Source organism: Periplaneta americana, chromosome 16, assembly GCF_040183065.1.
Source record: "Periplaneta americana isolate PAMFEO1 chromosome 16, P.americana_PAMFEO1_priV1, whole genome shotgun sequence".
Taxonomy (NCBI): Eukaryota; Metazoa; Arthropoda; class Insecta; order Blattodea; family Blattidae; genus Periplaneta; species Periplaneta americana.
In genome coordinates, this window is record NC_091132.1 from 111,289,898 (window position 1) to 111,304,184 (window position 14,287).

The 14,287-nt window shown below is 37.6% G+C and overlaps 1 protein-coding gene across 1 annotated transcript in view; it reads right to left on the reverse strand.

Annotated features, from left to right (window-relative positions):
- Positions 1-13,783: 13,783 nt before the first annotated feature.
- Positions 13,784-14,287, reverse strand: part of LOC138691071 (inter-alpha-trypsin inhibitor heavy chain H4-like) — a 65,503-nt gene continuing 64,999 nt past the window's right edge. The window contains exon 11 of the mRNA XM_069812758.1: positions 13,784-14,036. Coding sequence (XP_069668859.1) covers positions 13,873-14,036 — 164 coding nt within the window. The 3' untranslated portion in view covers positions 13,784-13,872. The remainder of the gene's footprint in view (positions 14,037-14,287) is intronic.

Consider the following 14,287-nt stretch of genomic DNA (forward strand, 5'->3'; position numbering starts at 1 on the left):
ACGGCGCATCCATACACGGTTGAGGTAACATTACGTAATACTGCAAGTGTTATTTGTACACATTCTCTCCTGTCCCTGCAGTTCATCCAGTTTTCGGGGCCTGTTGCTGTAAACTACAGACTTGAGATGTCCCCAGAGAAAAAAGTCAAGTGGCGTCAAATCTGGCTACTTAGGCGGCCATTCCACTGGATCCCTGCGATCGATCCAACGCCCAGGGATAACTTCATTCAGCAATTCGCGGATTGTCAATCTGAAATGCGGTGGTGTTCCATTCTGCTGAAAGAAAAACCCACGTCTTTTTTCTAGGGGCAGATCATCCAAGTAGGGCAGCAGTGTAGCCTCGAGATGCTATCTGTACAGTGGAGCAGTGAGCTTGTTGTTCAGAAACATGGGACCGATGACAACATCCCCGTGTATGCCACACCACACATTTAATCTTGGGTTAAACTGATTATGAGCCTCTACAGCTATGTGGGGGTTTTCGGTTGCCCAGTACAAAGCGTTATGTCGATTCACTGTTCCGTTCAAATGGAAACAGGTCTCATCGCTCCAACAAATATCAGCTTCAAAGTTTGGCTGGTGCGTTCGTCGTTCAAGAAACTACTCACAGAACTGCACCCGCATATCTGTGTCATCCACATGCAGTTACCGCACAAAGTGCATTCGATAGGGATGGAAATGATTGACGGATAATATCCTGGACACGGACGCTTGACTGGTGCCACATTCTTGCGCCACTTCCCTGGTTGACCGTGATGGACTGACTACCAGCTTAGCTTAGTACACTAGCTGCGTTTGCATCCCCTATTGCTGTACGAGGCCGCCCTGAACGTTTTTTGTTGTGGATACTGCCTGTTGTCGTGAACCGTTCCATTAAACGATCAATGCTTCCGTGATATGGGGTAGGTTGATCTGGATGCCGTCTGTGATATTCTTCTGCTGCTTTCCATAGGCTCAGGCCTCCCGCATGGATGAGAACCATTTCCACCCTCTCACGAATTGTGTACATTGTCTGTTGCTACCTGTTTCACTGGTGAAACTAGCACTTACTCACCTGTCTACACAAAAAACACAATTTATTAATTACGGCGCGCGACCCAAACCACATTTCTAATTTAAGTTTCGTACGCTTCAGAGATGTGAAACCTCCGTTTTGGATGCGTTTTCCCTAACCAAACTGGTACTTTACTTGAAACGCGAACATGTTTGTTGCAATTTTCTCAAAAATGGCTCTTACGATTTTCTTTAAATTTTGCACATGAACTACACATAGCAATATCTAAAACATTTATTTGAAACTATTTTTTGTACTTACACTAATAAAGGAGATGTCCTATGTCGCACGACTTTTGAATCACCCTGCATAATCTAATTTACAGCAAATTAACTCGACGATCCTCTTTCTTCGCAAACCGATCAATTAGGTCACAACATACTGAACAACAGCTACTAGAAAAAGCTAGAGACAAATCTGCATTTGTTTCTAAACTCTCGATATATTAAAAATACTGTATAAATAAATACATCTCGTAACATGAAAGAATAAAATAACAGGAACACCCGCTAACAAGAGAAAATCTAACAACATAAATGAAAACTTTTACGCAGGGAGAGAAAACTAACAACACATGACTCAGTTTTCCAGAAGCAAGAAGAGAGAAAGAGAGACGGCTTCCCAATACATCCGAAACCAGCTGACTATAAGCAGTACAGCGGTACACTTGTCAGCAGTGGGTAGGACATCTCCAAATTCGGCTCCCCTCGCGCGTTCTAGTCAAGTTTAAACACTCCGCTAACCAGCTATCTTATTGGTTGAACTGCTGTTGTCATGGTTACAGGGGAATAGAATGATGTAGCCGACTCCTCTCTCCCACTCAAGCAGGCTGCTAGATGTCGACTATACAGGTTACAGCGCTATCTGTTATTTTTCAGTACGAATTATTTGTACTATCTACAGTATAGCGAGCGGGCATCATCAACTGGATGTGATCGGCTTCACGTAACTTACATCTTAGCCGTAGTGAATAGTAGAATTAATATAAAAGGAAAAATGTTCGTCATTTCCTATAACTTGTCTGTGATCTTAATTCAGCTGGAATTATTACTGCCATATTGTGTTCTGGTAAAATATTAGGGCCTTGCCTCCCCTGAAAATCCGCCGCTGATTTATACATGAAAAAATCAATCGTAGTCCACTTTAATGAGGCGTCACATTTAGGATCCTTGTGAAGAACAATCAAAGTTAATTGGTTCAAGAAAAGAACAATCAAAGTCCAAATGCAGCTGAAATGTAGCGATATTAATTCCTTTCCTTTACAGTATAGGTGTACCATAACCAAGACCATTGTTGTCAGTAAATAAATTTCGAGTCATTTATTGTCGATGTTCAGTCTGTAATAGGAAATCATGGAAGCAAGTTATAGTGAGTATGATATGTGAAGAAGAAACCAAGAATTGGCAGATTATCTGATGCTAATAAGAAGATCTGTGTCATGAGTCATATTGAGAGTGAGAAGCTGAGAACTGCAATTGTCGACACTTGAGATGTTTCGAAAATGTTACACAAGCTGAAAGAAGAAGTATATTAACACAGTTTAATCTGTTAGGTTCTAAAGACAAATAATCAATCAATCTGGAATCTCATTGTAAGAAGAAATCGCCATTTGCAACACGTCTAATAACTGAGGTTTTTATTGAAAAGGAATACTCACTATTACTATGAGAGAATGTGCGTAGAACGCAGCCTGGGTGTCACACATTATTAGGGACCTGATTTTTTATGTAATTACATATTATATTCCTTTCAACTTAACCGTATATAAATAAGAAATCTTTCCGAACGTTGTAATTACCATCAATATATTAAAATTTCATATTACATATTTTTACATACCCCACATTACTTATTATGGCTTGGTATTACATATTTAGGGGTTTTATTCATTTTTACTTCTCTAAAAGGAAAAAAAATAACTTCTGCTGGGGAAGTTTACAATTTTAAATACAAAGATTTAAAAAGCGTTTTTACCTACCCAAGAAAAAGATATATTTCGGGACGAAACATAACATTCTTAGTTCCAGGAAGTAATAGAGGCACTCACCCCATACCGCCTACTGTAAATATGAGTGAACAAAAGGCAACCTTTCTCATACAACTACCTTGTATTGTAAAAATTACTCAGAGAGTAGCGTTGTCTTCATGCGGTGGATGGGACGAGGACGACATGATTTGTCTCCAACTATAATTGTTCTGCACACATCTTAACAAGCCGTTCCCATGCAATTTGCAACCTTACCCACCCTCTTCCTAATCCTTCCAGGGAAAACCCGTGTCAAGTCTGGAATGAGTCGCAATAAGGTAGCCGACTTTTGAAAAGAAGCTGAAGTGAAGGAACAAACTGGAAAGATGTTGAAAGATTAAAATAAATAGCTTTTGAGGTTATTTCTTGACCTCTTTACTTTAAATTTAGTAGATCTATACGAAAATGGAATTTTCCGAGCAATTACAAAGTATGGTTATCGGCTGGAATAATCCTACCTTCTGAATGTGACAGGAATGTCACTTTTCAAACAACAGTTTGTAAATGCCTATAGTTTGAGGTTTTAGTATGTACTTTGTTTCTTACAGGGAGCAGCTAAATTGCGTATGTCCCACATCTCCTCTCATTTTCTCCTAATCCAGTAAAGCGAAACAGTGCTTGCAGTACTGATGTGTCATCCACTACTGAGTTCTCTAGTTTTAGTACTTACAGTATATAGTGCAAGTGAGTTTATCTACTGCTTTTAACTAAAATGGCCCCTGTAAAATTTTTAAATTATGTTTCATTTAACGACGCTCGCAACTGCCGAAATTATATCAGCGTCGCCGGTGTGCCGGAATTTGGTCCCGCAGAAGTCCTTTTACATGCCACTAAATCTACTGACATGAGCCTGTTCCATTTAAGCACACTTAAATGCCAACGACCTGGGCCGGGATCGAACCCGCAACCTCGGACACAGAAGGCCAGCGCTATACCGCCTGTGCCACCCAGGGCGACGGCCCCTGTATCTTCAACCCTAACGACAAAACTAAAATCATAGATTGCGATGGACGAAGCTTTCACTACAGATGGAAAAATAGTAATGTGTCAAGTGTGCGGTAAAAAAGTCGGGTGCTCTATGAAATCACAACTGGAGAGTCTTACCTATCATATACCTGCCAGATATTGATATTAAATATTTTCATGATTTTACATATTTTGGTACATATTCAGCTTAGTTTTCTTACATAAATATGTACATATTTCACACCTTGATATTACATAAAAATTCGGTCCCTACACATTATTGTTGACAGAAAGCAGAACATTCCATCCTCTGAAATAAGCTATCATTCTCATCTTCCAGTATTGGTGACAAAGTTCAATGATCTTCAGGTGTTAAGTCAATTGTGTGGTCCGTTAGCTAAAGCATTCTAAAAGAGACAACCCGACATCGAAGATGTTGATTAATTCAACTATTGTGAAAGAGGAGAAAGAAATATTGTGTTAATAACATTGTGAATCATTATACAGGATGAATTAAAAGTCTGGAACCATATAAATATCTTTCATAATTATGCTTGATTTTCGATTACTATAGGTGTTATCAGTAAGACCAAATGCTCTACCAGTGACACATTTGATTCTAGCCCTCAGCTATCTCAAAAGCCGCCATTTTGGGATCCAACTTTGATATTTTGAATGGAAAGGGGGTCATGTAGGTACTCAAAATCATGTGAAAGTTTCTGAAAAAAAAAAAACAATGGTGCAATCTGTTTTGAGATATTTCTAATCGTTTTCAAGTTACTGTATTTAAATATAACTGTCATAATGACACAAACATTAGTCACTGCATCTATAGATTTTTGTAACATGGTACAGTCGCAATCTAGTATATACAGTCACGAAGATCAATACGTGGAATATGCATCCATAGATACAGAGTGGTTATAATTAAACTTACGGTGTTCACCGTGGCACAGCACTGACTCTAATGATCGTAGGAGTGTGAAACCTCGTATATATGCTAATTAACCAATGTGCTCGCGAATTATACCAAAAAAAGCAGTTCCAAGTCTCGCCACCAGGTGTAAATATGGCGCTGTAAGCAGTCAAAACATGCAGATGTCTGTAATTCTGACGTCAGTATGTTTTTCCGGTTTCATTACATTGTGTCAGTTCCCTGTTGCTTGTTGACGCGTGTTGATTCCGTTAGTGAAGTGAATGTTGGTTGAAAATTTAGATGGTTGAACTTTTCCTTGTGAAACGCAATAGTAATTGAGAAGAGAGACCATGCACTGCTAGTGAAGTTGTTTTACCAGAATAACAGCAATAGCTGCGTTGCATTGCGGGAATATCACCGACAGAAACAGTAGAGAAGAGGTCCCATGTCAATTAATGGGCTGAAGAAAATGATGAAAAAATTCGAGGAAACAGGTGTCCAATCAATTATAGACCTATTTGAAGCTAACACTTTTTTTTTAATTAGGAAAAGTAAATTTCCTTCAATTGTTACTCCATTTGTGTAGTCAGAAAATGTCATCAGAGTTCTTGTATGGTGAAGTGTGCCTGGTGTTCTGTCTACCCTGCAAAACATTAGGCGCAACCGCTTGAAAATCGAATATTCGGTCGGCTGTCCAACCTCGCCGGTCGAATGTAAACCGCTTCTAAGCGCTGTTCTGCAGCACTCTGTAGTACACCCCATGCATTTGAAACTGTCCACTTGCTCTGCTGCCTCATTTAGAATTCGCACGTTTATTTTCTCCAAGAAATGGTTGTTTCAGATTCAGATAATTTCTTACACGGAAATGTTAATGAGCTACATATAACTAAACTAAACTTCCCTGCAAACTGCGCACACAGCAGAGGACAAAACATAAAAAAATTAGTTGTGCATACTAATTGTAGGCCTAAGGATGTGAAAGCTTGCTTGGAGTGTTATATTAGGACACTGACGCGTACTTTGAGAGAGTAGTGGGAATGGGATATTCCATATGAAATCGATCAGTAAAAAACCTCGCATTTTTATACTGTAATTTTTGGTGCTGAGGAGAGTGCATTTTCAAAAATACATTATCGAAAGTCAAACGGTTTTCGTATTGTTGAACGACAAATTTAGCGTATTTTGTGAAAACAAGCCTCTTTCAGCGCTCAGAACTCTGGAACCATTTACTGCAGAACATTGAACGAGAGCTCATTTTGAAGCTGACATTTGGTAGGTTATGTTAAGAAGTAATCATTTTTATTGTATACAGAGAGACAGATAAATAATCTGATTTTACTTACTTTTAGGCTTTTTGCCAGTTTGTAAAAATGTAAAAAAATATTGAGAAAAAAACCTTGCATTATTAAGAGGGATTAGGCATTGTTTGCTTAGTGGTATGGCAATAAGTTTCGAGGGTATTAAATAGATTATTTTCACACGTCCTGACTTGAACGGCGCAGTACCGCACGCACTGGCCGAGAGCTGAAGATAAGCGAGCGTTGGGCGTCATTTTACTCCTGTGTTTATGAAAACCTGTGATAAAGCTAGCACAGCCATGCGCTGCTAGACGACACATCACGTGTTTGTCTCCTGGCCTTGCTTGTCTCGGCTAGCTCCCGTCTCACAGTCAGCTGGTTAGTTCACGCGCGTACTATTTATTTTCTTTATTTGGTATTTTCAATACTTTCTTATCAACGTGCCATCAGTAAAAAATATGTTTATTTGTACTTTCAATGCGGAATCTAACTATATATTTTTTAAATATTTTTCCTAGGCAAAGGCGTCTTAATGACGAAAAATCTAAATTTCTCCATTTCCATAAAAAGTAAGAAAATCTGTTATGTCAATATAAACTTTAATTTCTCAGAATCAAAATAAACCATGATTCTGATCATTGGGTGAAAGGGTTTCGGAGCCACAACAGTTTAAAATTGCTAATTTTATGAAAATACGATAAATTTAAATATTTTTAATTTAAACACTATGAAGTTCTGATGTCTCAAACTTTGCACAAAGCATTGTATCACAGTTCTCTACGTATAAAAAAAGTTTCATTGTATTTAGAAACTGTAAGATGAATTTTCTCTATATTTCGGTCGATTTGAGATGGAATAGCTCGAATGCTTAGTCTGTCACGTGATACGAGATATTATCTTGCGCCCGACGCACTGCGCATGCTGAAAACGAGTAAACAATATTCAGGTCAGGAACTAACTCAATTTTATTTATTTTTTAATAATCTTTTATTTAAGCTTTAATCTGATAACCTTACAGTTAGCACTGGGCACGCGCTTTAAGCAGGAAGATCGCGAATTCTATTCCCGAAGGGATGGATGACGCATGTTCTCCATTGATCGAATTCTTCCGGCTGCACAACCGTCATGGGATTTACTCAGCTTTTAACAAAAATGAGTAAAGGGGTCAGCACGTAGGACTGACATCCCTACTGCTACTAATATCGATAGTATAGAAAAGATGAGATCTTTAACCTCCCGCTAACCCGTGTGCCTCCATGGTCTATAATAGGGATACAGTTATCTTTATCTTTTTAAGTTAGTACGGATAGCTCCTTTTCTTGTACAAAGTGATTCACATAAAACTAACAGGCCCACATTTCTTTCTTTTATTTCAACAAGAATTATGCTAACCGCAATTTGTTCTAGGCCTACCTAAAATCTAGAGTAGGCCTATTTTTGGGGGATTACTGGACTCGCATACCTACAGATTTCGGAGCCATGTGTGGTTTCGACGAAACTGACCAAATGCCGTGAAGGTTTTCGTGAACATTGGAAGACTGTTGCAAGTACTTACGCCATCCATCTTATGTTGGGTTCACTTTTCTCGATCGTGGTACGACTGATAGTTCTCTTAGTGTGGATTTAAGTCTTGTTATTGTACGCCATATTTCTGTAATGCTCGGGAAAAGTGGCACAAGTCAAAAATGTTAATTTTACAGGAGAAGGAAAAAAACTGTTTTCACACTGGTTTATGTCGATTTGATTTTCTTCTGTATTAATTATTGTAATGGGAGAAATACTTATGTCTCTTTTCCCAAGTGAGCAGATGTTCCGTAAGTTGTCAATAAATTAATAAAAAAATGTTTGTGAAAACTGACTTATGCCACTTTTCCCAAGCATTACAGATATGATATGTGCATTATAGTTATTACCGGGTTTGGTGACACCTACTTATTATGTTTGTAATATTGAAGGCCCCTGTTTTTGGATATCAAATTTTGGTTTTTCTACCACTCTCAAGGGGACGGAAGTATATTTACAGGCATCCAACAAACAAAACTCAGTGCGCAGAAACCAGCGGGCGTGACTGTCTCGCGCAGATGACGTATGCTTCCTTTCCCAGCATGCTCCCCGTCTCCAATCACACCACCGACACTATGCGCATGCGTACGTATTATTTTCTTGTGCTGAACTGAACACGTGTTATTGCTAGAGTATGGGAGTCGCATAGCGTTTTATATTAAATATTAATTTAATTTAATTTAAATATTTAAAATTTAAATATGAGGACAGTTCCAATGAAGATAGATACCGATTGTGACTTAGAAAGAGACGATGTTGACATCTTGTAATGTTATATTCACTTAATTGGTTATTGTTACAGCTGCTCTTTGAGTGCACATGTCCGCAACCGTAGCCGTTATAGCTATACCAGTAGCCGCTTATTAAAGAACCTGCCTACTGCAGGGGGGTAAGAGGGGTATAGCATGCGCGAGGAGTCTGAGCTGAGTTTTGCTTGTAGGATACCTATAGTAGGTTTGCTTTAGGATTTATTGTTATCCACCTCCTGAGTGTCGGGGAAAGTAGGCTACTATTTTTCTATAGGGTGAAAAGTAATTAAACCGACAATCTCCGGGAGGTTGTATGGGGCACCAAAACAAACAGTTTTCTCTGTCATATTTTCCTCAGAGGCTTTATTAAACCGGCAGAAGGCGTATGCGTTCTTCAGTTCATGACGACTCTACAAATTCACATTTTGTTGCACGTCTCGACCCAGTGCAGTGCTTTATTAAACCGATCTGGTGGCTCGGGGAAATAAACGACAATCCTGAAGTCTTTCACCGCGTTAGACAATCCAGTAAGTACCTAGGTTATTTTACGACGCTGTATCAACATCTCAGGTTATTTAGCGTCTGAATGATATGAGGGTGATAATGACGGTGAAATGAGTCCGGGGTCTAGCACCGAAAGTTACCCAGCATTTGCTCATATTGGGTTGAGGGAAAACCCCGGAAAAAACCTCAACCAGGTAACTTGCCCCGACCGGGAATCGAACCCGTGCCACCTGGTTTTGCAGCCAGACGTGCTAGCCGTTACTCCACAGGTGTGGACTAGACAATCCATGTCCCGCCGATGTGGTCTTTGTGTACAGGTCAATGAAAGTATTTTGGAACTTCTTTTGCAGTGATTTTGGTGTGTAAATGTTTTATAAGAGACTCCAGGAATAAAACATGGCAATGATTTGTGTTACGCGAAATAGTGCCTCACAGCACAATATTACGTTAGAGAAAAGTCTTTGTTTTGGTGTTCCATACAACCTCCCAGAGTTTGTCGGTTTATTGTCATCCTGTAGCCTATAATATAATTCTTACAATCCGCGGACGAAAGTGGGATTGAACACTTCACAAGATATGAAGGGCTCGCAACCAGAGTGGACCAAGTCCACCAGTGACCAGTTTATGGATTAATACAATCTCGGATGAAGAAAACTTAGATTTATTCATTGCCATAACAAACAAAGTCCATAACTCATTTGTTACTCCACAGAGGGCAGCATTTCCTATGGAAGGTGAAGGTTGCTAAGGTGAGCCAGGAACTTTAAGACTCAATATCTCAGAACTATTCCAGATGGACTTGGTCCACTCTGGTTGTGAACCCCTCAAATATGGATCGTAGGCGGAAACTAAGAAGAAGGCGGAAAATAGTAAATATTGGAGAATGCTGGGTTTGCAGTGAAAGACCTGCCCTTGAACAGAACACTATGAATGAATAAAAATAACAATAAAATACAAAACAAAAAATTATTCACGCAATCATCACGATTCTGTGAATCCCCTGTTACATATACTTCGTTTATTTTAATGTAAACACAATAATAATCTTACAAACTCTCGTATGTATAAAGCAGTGTAGTACATGATTGAACAATGCCATAATACCAACATGTTCAATATTTCATGTAGATGAAGGGCATTTTCCCTTGTAGACTGGAAAATCATATGATTTTGTTATAGGCCTACACGTGCATAATATAGGGATCAGTGGAATAGAAACCAACGATTGAGTGAAATGCGACAGCTAATTGATGAAAGCACGAAACAAAATATTTCAACCATCAATATTGAATATATAGTTAAAAACAGTAATACTTACCTGCAGGGGCGGCCCGTCCATAAGAGCTGCGGAGCTGCAGCACTCCCTGCTTTGACAGGAAAATAATAATATTTGTTTTAATGTGTAGAAGAATTGTTACAGCTTTTATTGGTAAATTGCTTTATATTTCATCTGGCCGGGAATATGTACTATTATCTTATGCATAATCTTTTTGCGCGTCGACTGTATTGGAATTGACACTGCATTCAAAGTCGACCTGGGATCTGCAGGGTGGGCAGCTCATAGAGAGTGTGTCTTGCTGGTCAGAGGGTAGAGAGGTGAAGGGAAGCAGAGGGAAAATTCCGCTGTTTAAAACCCATATTTCGCTGCAGTGGCTTGCAAAGCCAGGCCATAAGGGAAGGTCTTTCCTCCACTCCCACATCGCTATTGTAATACTACGTCAAATGGATTCTCTATTCCCTTGAAACTTAATGACAACATTTTTATTTTCTCTTCACATACTTACTGTTGTAGAATCTTATCGAGTTAATATAACGAAATTGATATTTTTGCTTTATTATTACGTATATATCCAGCCTCCAGTAGAATCTTAGGATTTGCCTTAACTCAAAATGATTGCACGAGTAGAATCCTTTTAATATAGCACGTAAAATACGAAAGAGCCTTCTTTTCCAGTTTTAGAACATTGTTGACCATCAGTATATCTGAATGTTGCTTTGGTGTGACGTTTTAGTACCGTAACTTAAACAGTGCAAATGTGCAAGCATGAGTGTGTGTGAATTACAGAATATTAATTTTATTTTTCTCAACTTTCCCTCGCGGAGATTGATGTAATGAAGTGAAATTATAGGGTCGTCCGTTACCCGATTTAAATCTTACTCAAGCTTCATCCAGCCGAAATAGTGCATATATGTAAGGAAGTATAACAATGAAATTTACGCTAAGCATTTGTGGTTACGTGGATGTGAACAAAAAAAAAATGCTGTATTTTGTTTTCCTTGCCTCCTCTTCGCTGGTGATACTGCATAGACTAGGAATGGTGTGACAGATTTAGGACATTTGCCCCTAAAAATTAAAAAGCACGAATCTTCGCAATCTCATCTGAAAAATGTTGTTTCATTGGCTATGTTAGGAAAAACTAATATTGCTGCGCAACTAAGTGAAATGAACAGAACAAAAATTCTCAAACATAATCAAGAAATGAAGAAAAATCGTGAAATTATTTTTAAAAATATTGATTGTATGAACTTCCCCTTAGGGGACATGATGAAAAAACGATTCGAAGAACTCTGGTGTATTTCGTGAGTAATCTAAACAAGTCTCTCAAAAATCATTTGGAACATGCCACTGTTTAAAGATAATTCTAAAACAATTCAGGATGAACTGGTAGATTGCATGTTGAGTGTCTGCCGATCTGAAATTCAGACTGAAATCGATGGCATTGGTTTCTTTTAGCGATTATGGCAAATGATGCCACAGACATCTCCCAACTAAGTCAGGAAGTTTTATTTTTCGATATGTAGTGCATTTATTTTTGTCCTATACTTATTAGTAATGATATCAAGAAGTGAAATTTGTATGTACCAAAATCTACTGCAGCTCCCCCAATCCGCAAGTTCACGAGCCGCCACTGCTTACCTGTTTACTTCTAGAGCTACCATTCGAGAAATAAGTTCTGCGCCATGGCTTCATGGTACTATGCTCCGTCGATATAGGAGAAAGCCAATGTTTACCTAATTACAAGCAAACATTCTCATGGGAGCAGGTAGAAAGTTAATTTTTTTCTTCAACCATGTTAATAGTGTCAAAACAAGTGATTATACAAATGTTGCCCACTCGAGCGCAATTACGAGGGTCCCCTAGAAAGTAAGTTTCCCTGGAGCCATTTACAGAGGGAGGGGAGAGTTTGCAAAAGACAGTTTCGCCCAAAAGTGGGTCGCGCCTTCGAAAAGTTTGGGAACCACTGGTGTAAGGCATCCACCTAGGACTTGTGTTATGGAATGCGCGCTGGTTTGAGTCCTCATGGGGAAAGAAATTCTGTCATGAAATTTCGGCCAATTTATGAGACCAGTGCACATCCAGCATCGTGATGCACTTGGGGAGCTAAATAAATAGCAAAGTACGATTACAAAAGCCAGTTATAACAGCTGGAGGGACCACACGACACTGAATCTGGTTGGATGATCATCCGTGGTGGAAAGTATGCGATCACAAGGTCAGCAGCTGGCTGATATGTCGGGTCACTTAAAGGGCTGTAGTGCCATGGATTATATATATTATAATGTATTATTATAATATTAATACTCGATCACAATGCTATAACACGCTAGAAATTCCACTTCACACATCATCTCTGTATTCCTCATCTTTCACTGTTGCTACCTCTTGTCACTGGAACTCTCTGCCGCCTGAAGTCAAGGGCTGCCGAACATTGAAATCTTTCAAATCCAAGTTAGAAAATTATCTTATGACGAGTAACTTACTATTATGACAAGTGTTGTATTGCATGTTTCCACGTATTCACATTTTTTTTATGTTCTAGTGATATTTAACTTATTTTATATTTTTGTTTTCATATTTTCCGATAATGGTATATCTATAATATGATAAGTTGAGCTATATATAATCATAATTTTCCTTACTGTTTGTACTTAAAAATATTGTATTCATTGTATGCTTTGTACTGCACTATTTTATTACCCCTATTATTTTTATTATTATTATTATTATTACTATTATTATTATTATTATTACTATTATTATTATTATTATTATTATTATTATTATTATTATTATTACTATTACTATTCTTATTTTTTATCATTATTATTAAGTATGATTATTATTATTATTATTATTATTATTATTATTATTATCAATAATTGTCTTATTTTTTATACTTTATATGTCTCATTTATTTTGATCTGCTGTTCACATTTTATTATGCTTTTTTCTTTCTTTCTGTATGTTATATATTATGTCTGATTTCTACTTACTTGTTGTTTACATTTTGTTATCATTATCTTATTCAGTTTTGTGTGTAAAATTGTATTGTACTTTGTAAATTTGTAGTGTTTTTGTAACGCAGTTTTACTCCTGGTTGAGTGTTAGAGAAGGCCGTATGGCCTTAACTCTGCTAGGTTAAATAAATCATTATTATTATTATTATTATTATTATTATTATTGTTGTTGTTGTTGTTATTATCATCATCATCATTATTATTATTATTATTATTATTATTATTATTATTATTATTATTATTATTATTATTATATATTAATTGAAAAGATAAAGTGTTGATACTTTCGTAAATGCAAAATTTTTGAGGGGAAGTTGAATTTAAAGATGCTGTTTCTGGATAAGGAAATGGGAACAACAAAACATCCTAATTTACGATTGCTGGCCGCTTAAAAATAAAAGACAATCATTTTTCATGGTAAAAGTTACACTCAGCGTTTTATTTATAAATAAAATATGATAAAATATGACATTTAGTCAGTTTTAACTTAAAGACAATTAAATCAATTTCATGATAAGTATTTGTAATAATTGTACTGTTGCAAATGCAGAAATTCTTCTTGAAGCACTGTGCCTATTGATATCCGTATACATGTGATTATCGTTGTAATCGTCGTCATCATAGGCTTCATAACTATGTGCGTTGAATGAATTTTCGGCCACTGTGAATAAAAGATTTGCATCTTAGCCTCATCTCGTCAAACACTCATCTCTGTTAAATTTTCTTCCATTTTGAATCTTGCGTACACTACTTTTAACACTTGAATGTAAGTAATTGATTAACTAGCGGACTTATTCGTGTTAATTATGTAAGTCTGTGCGGCTTACAGCTGTTTCGGTGCTTCATCACACCATCCTCAGAGCCTACTAGATCTCGGCGTCGTCTCGAACTTCTCTGCCTATTATGTGGGTG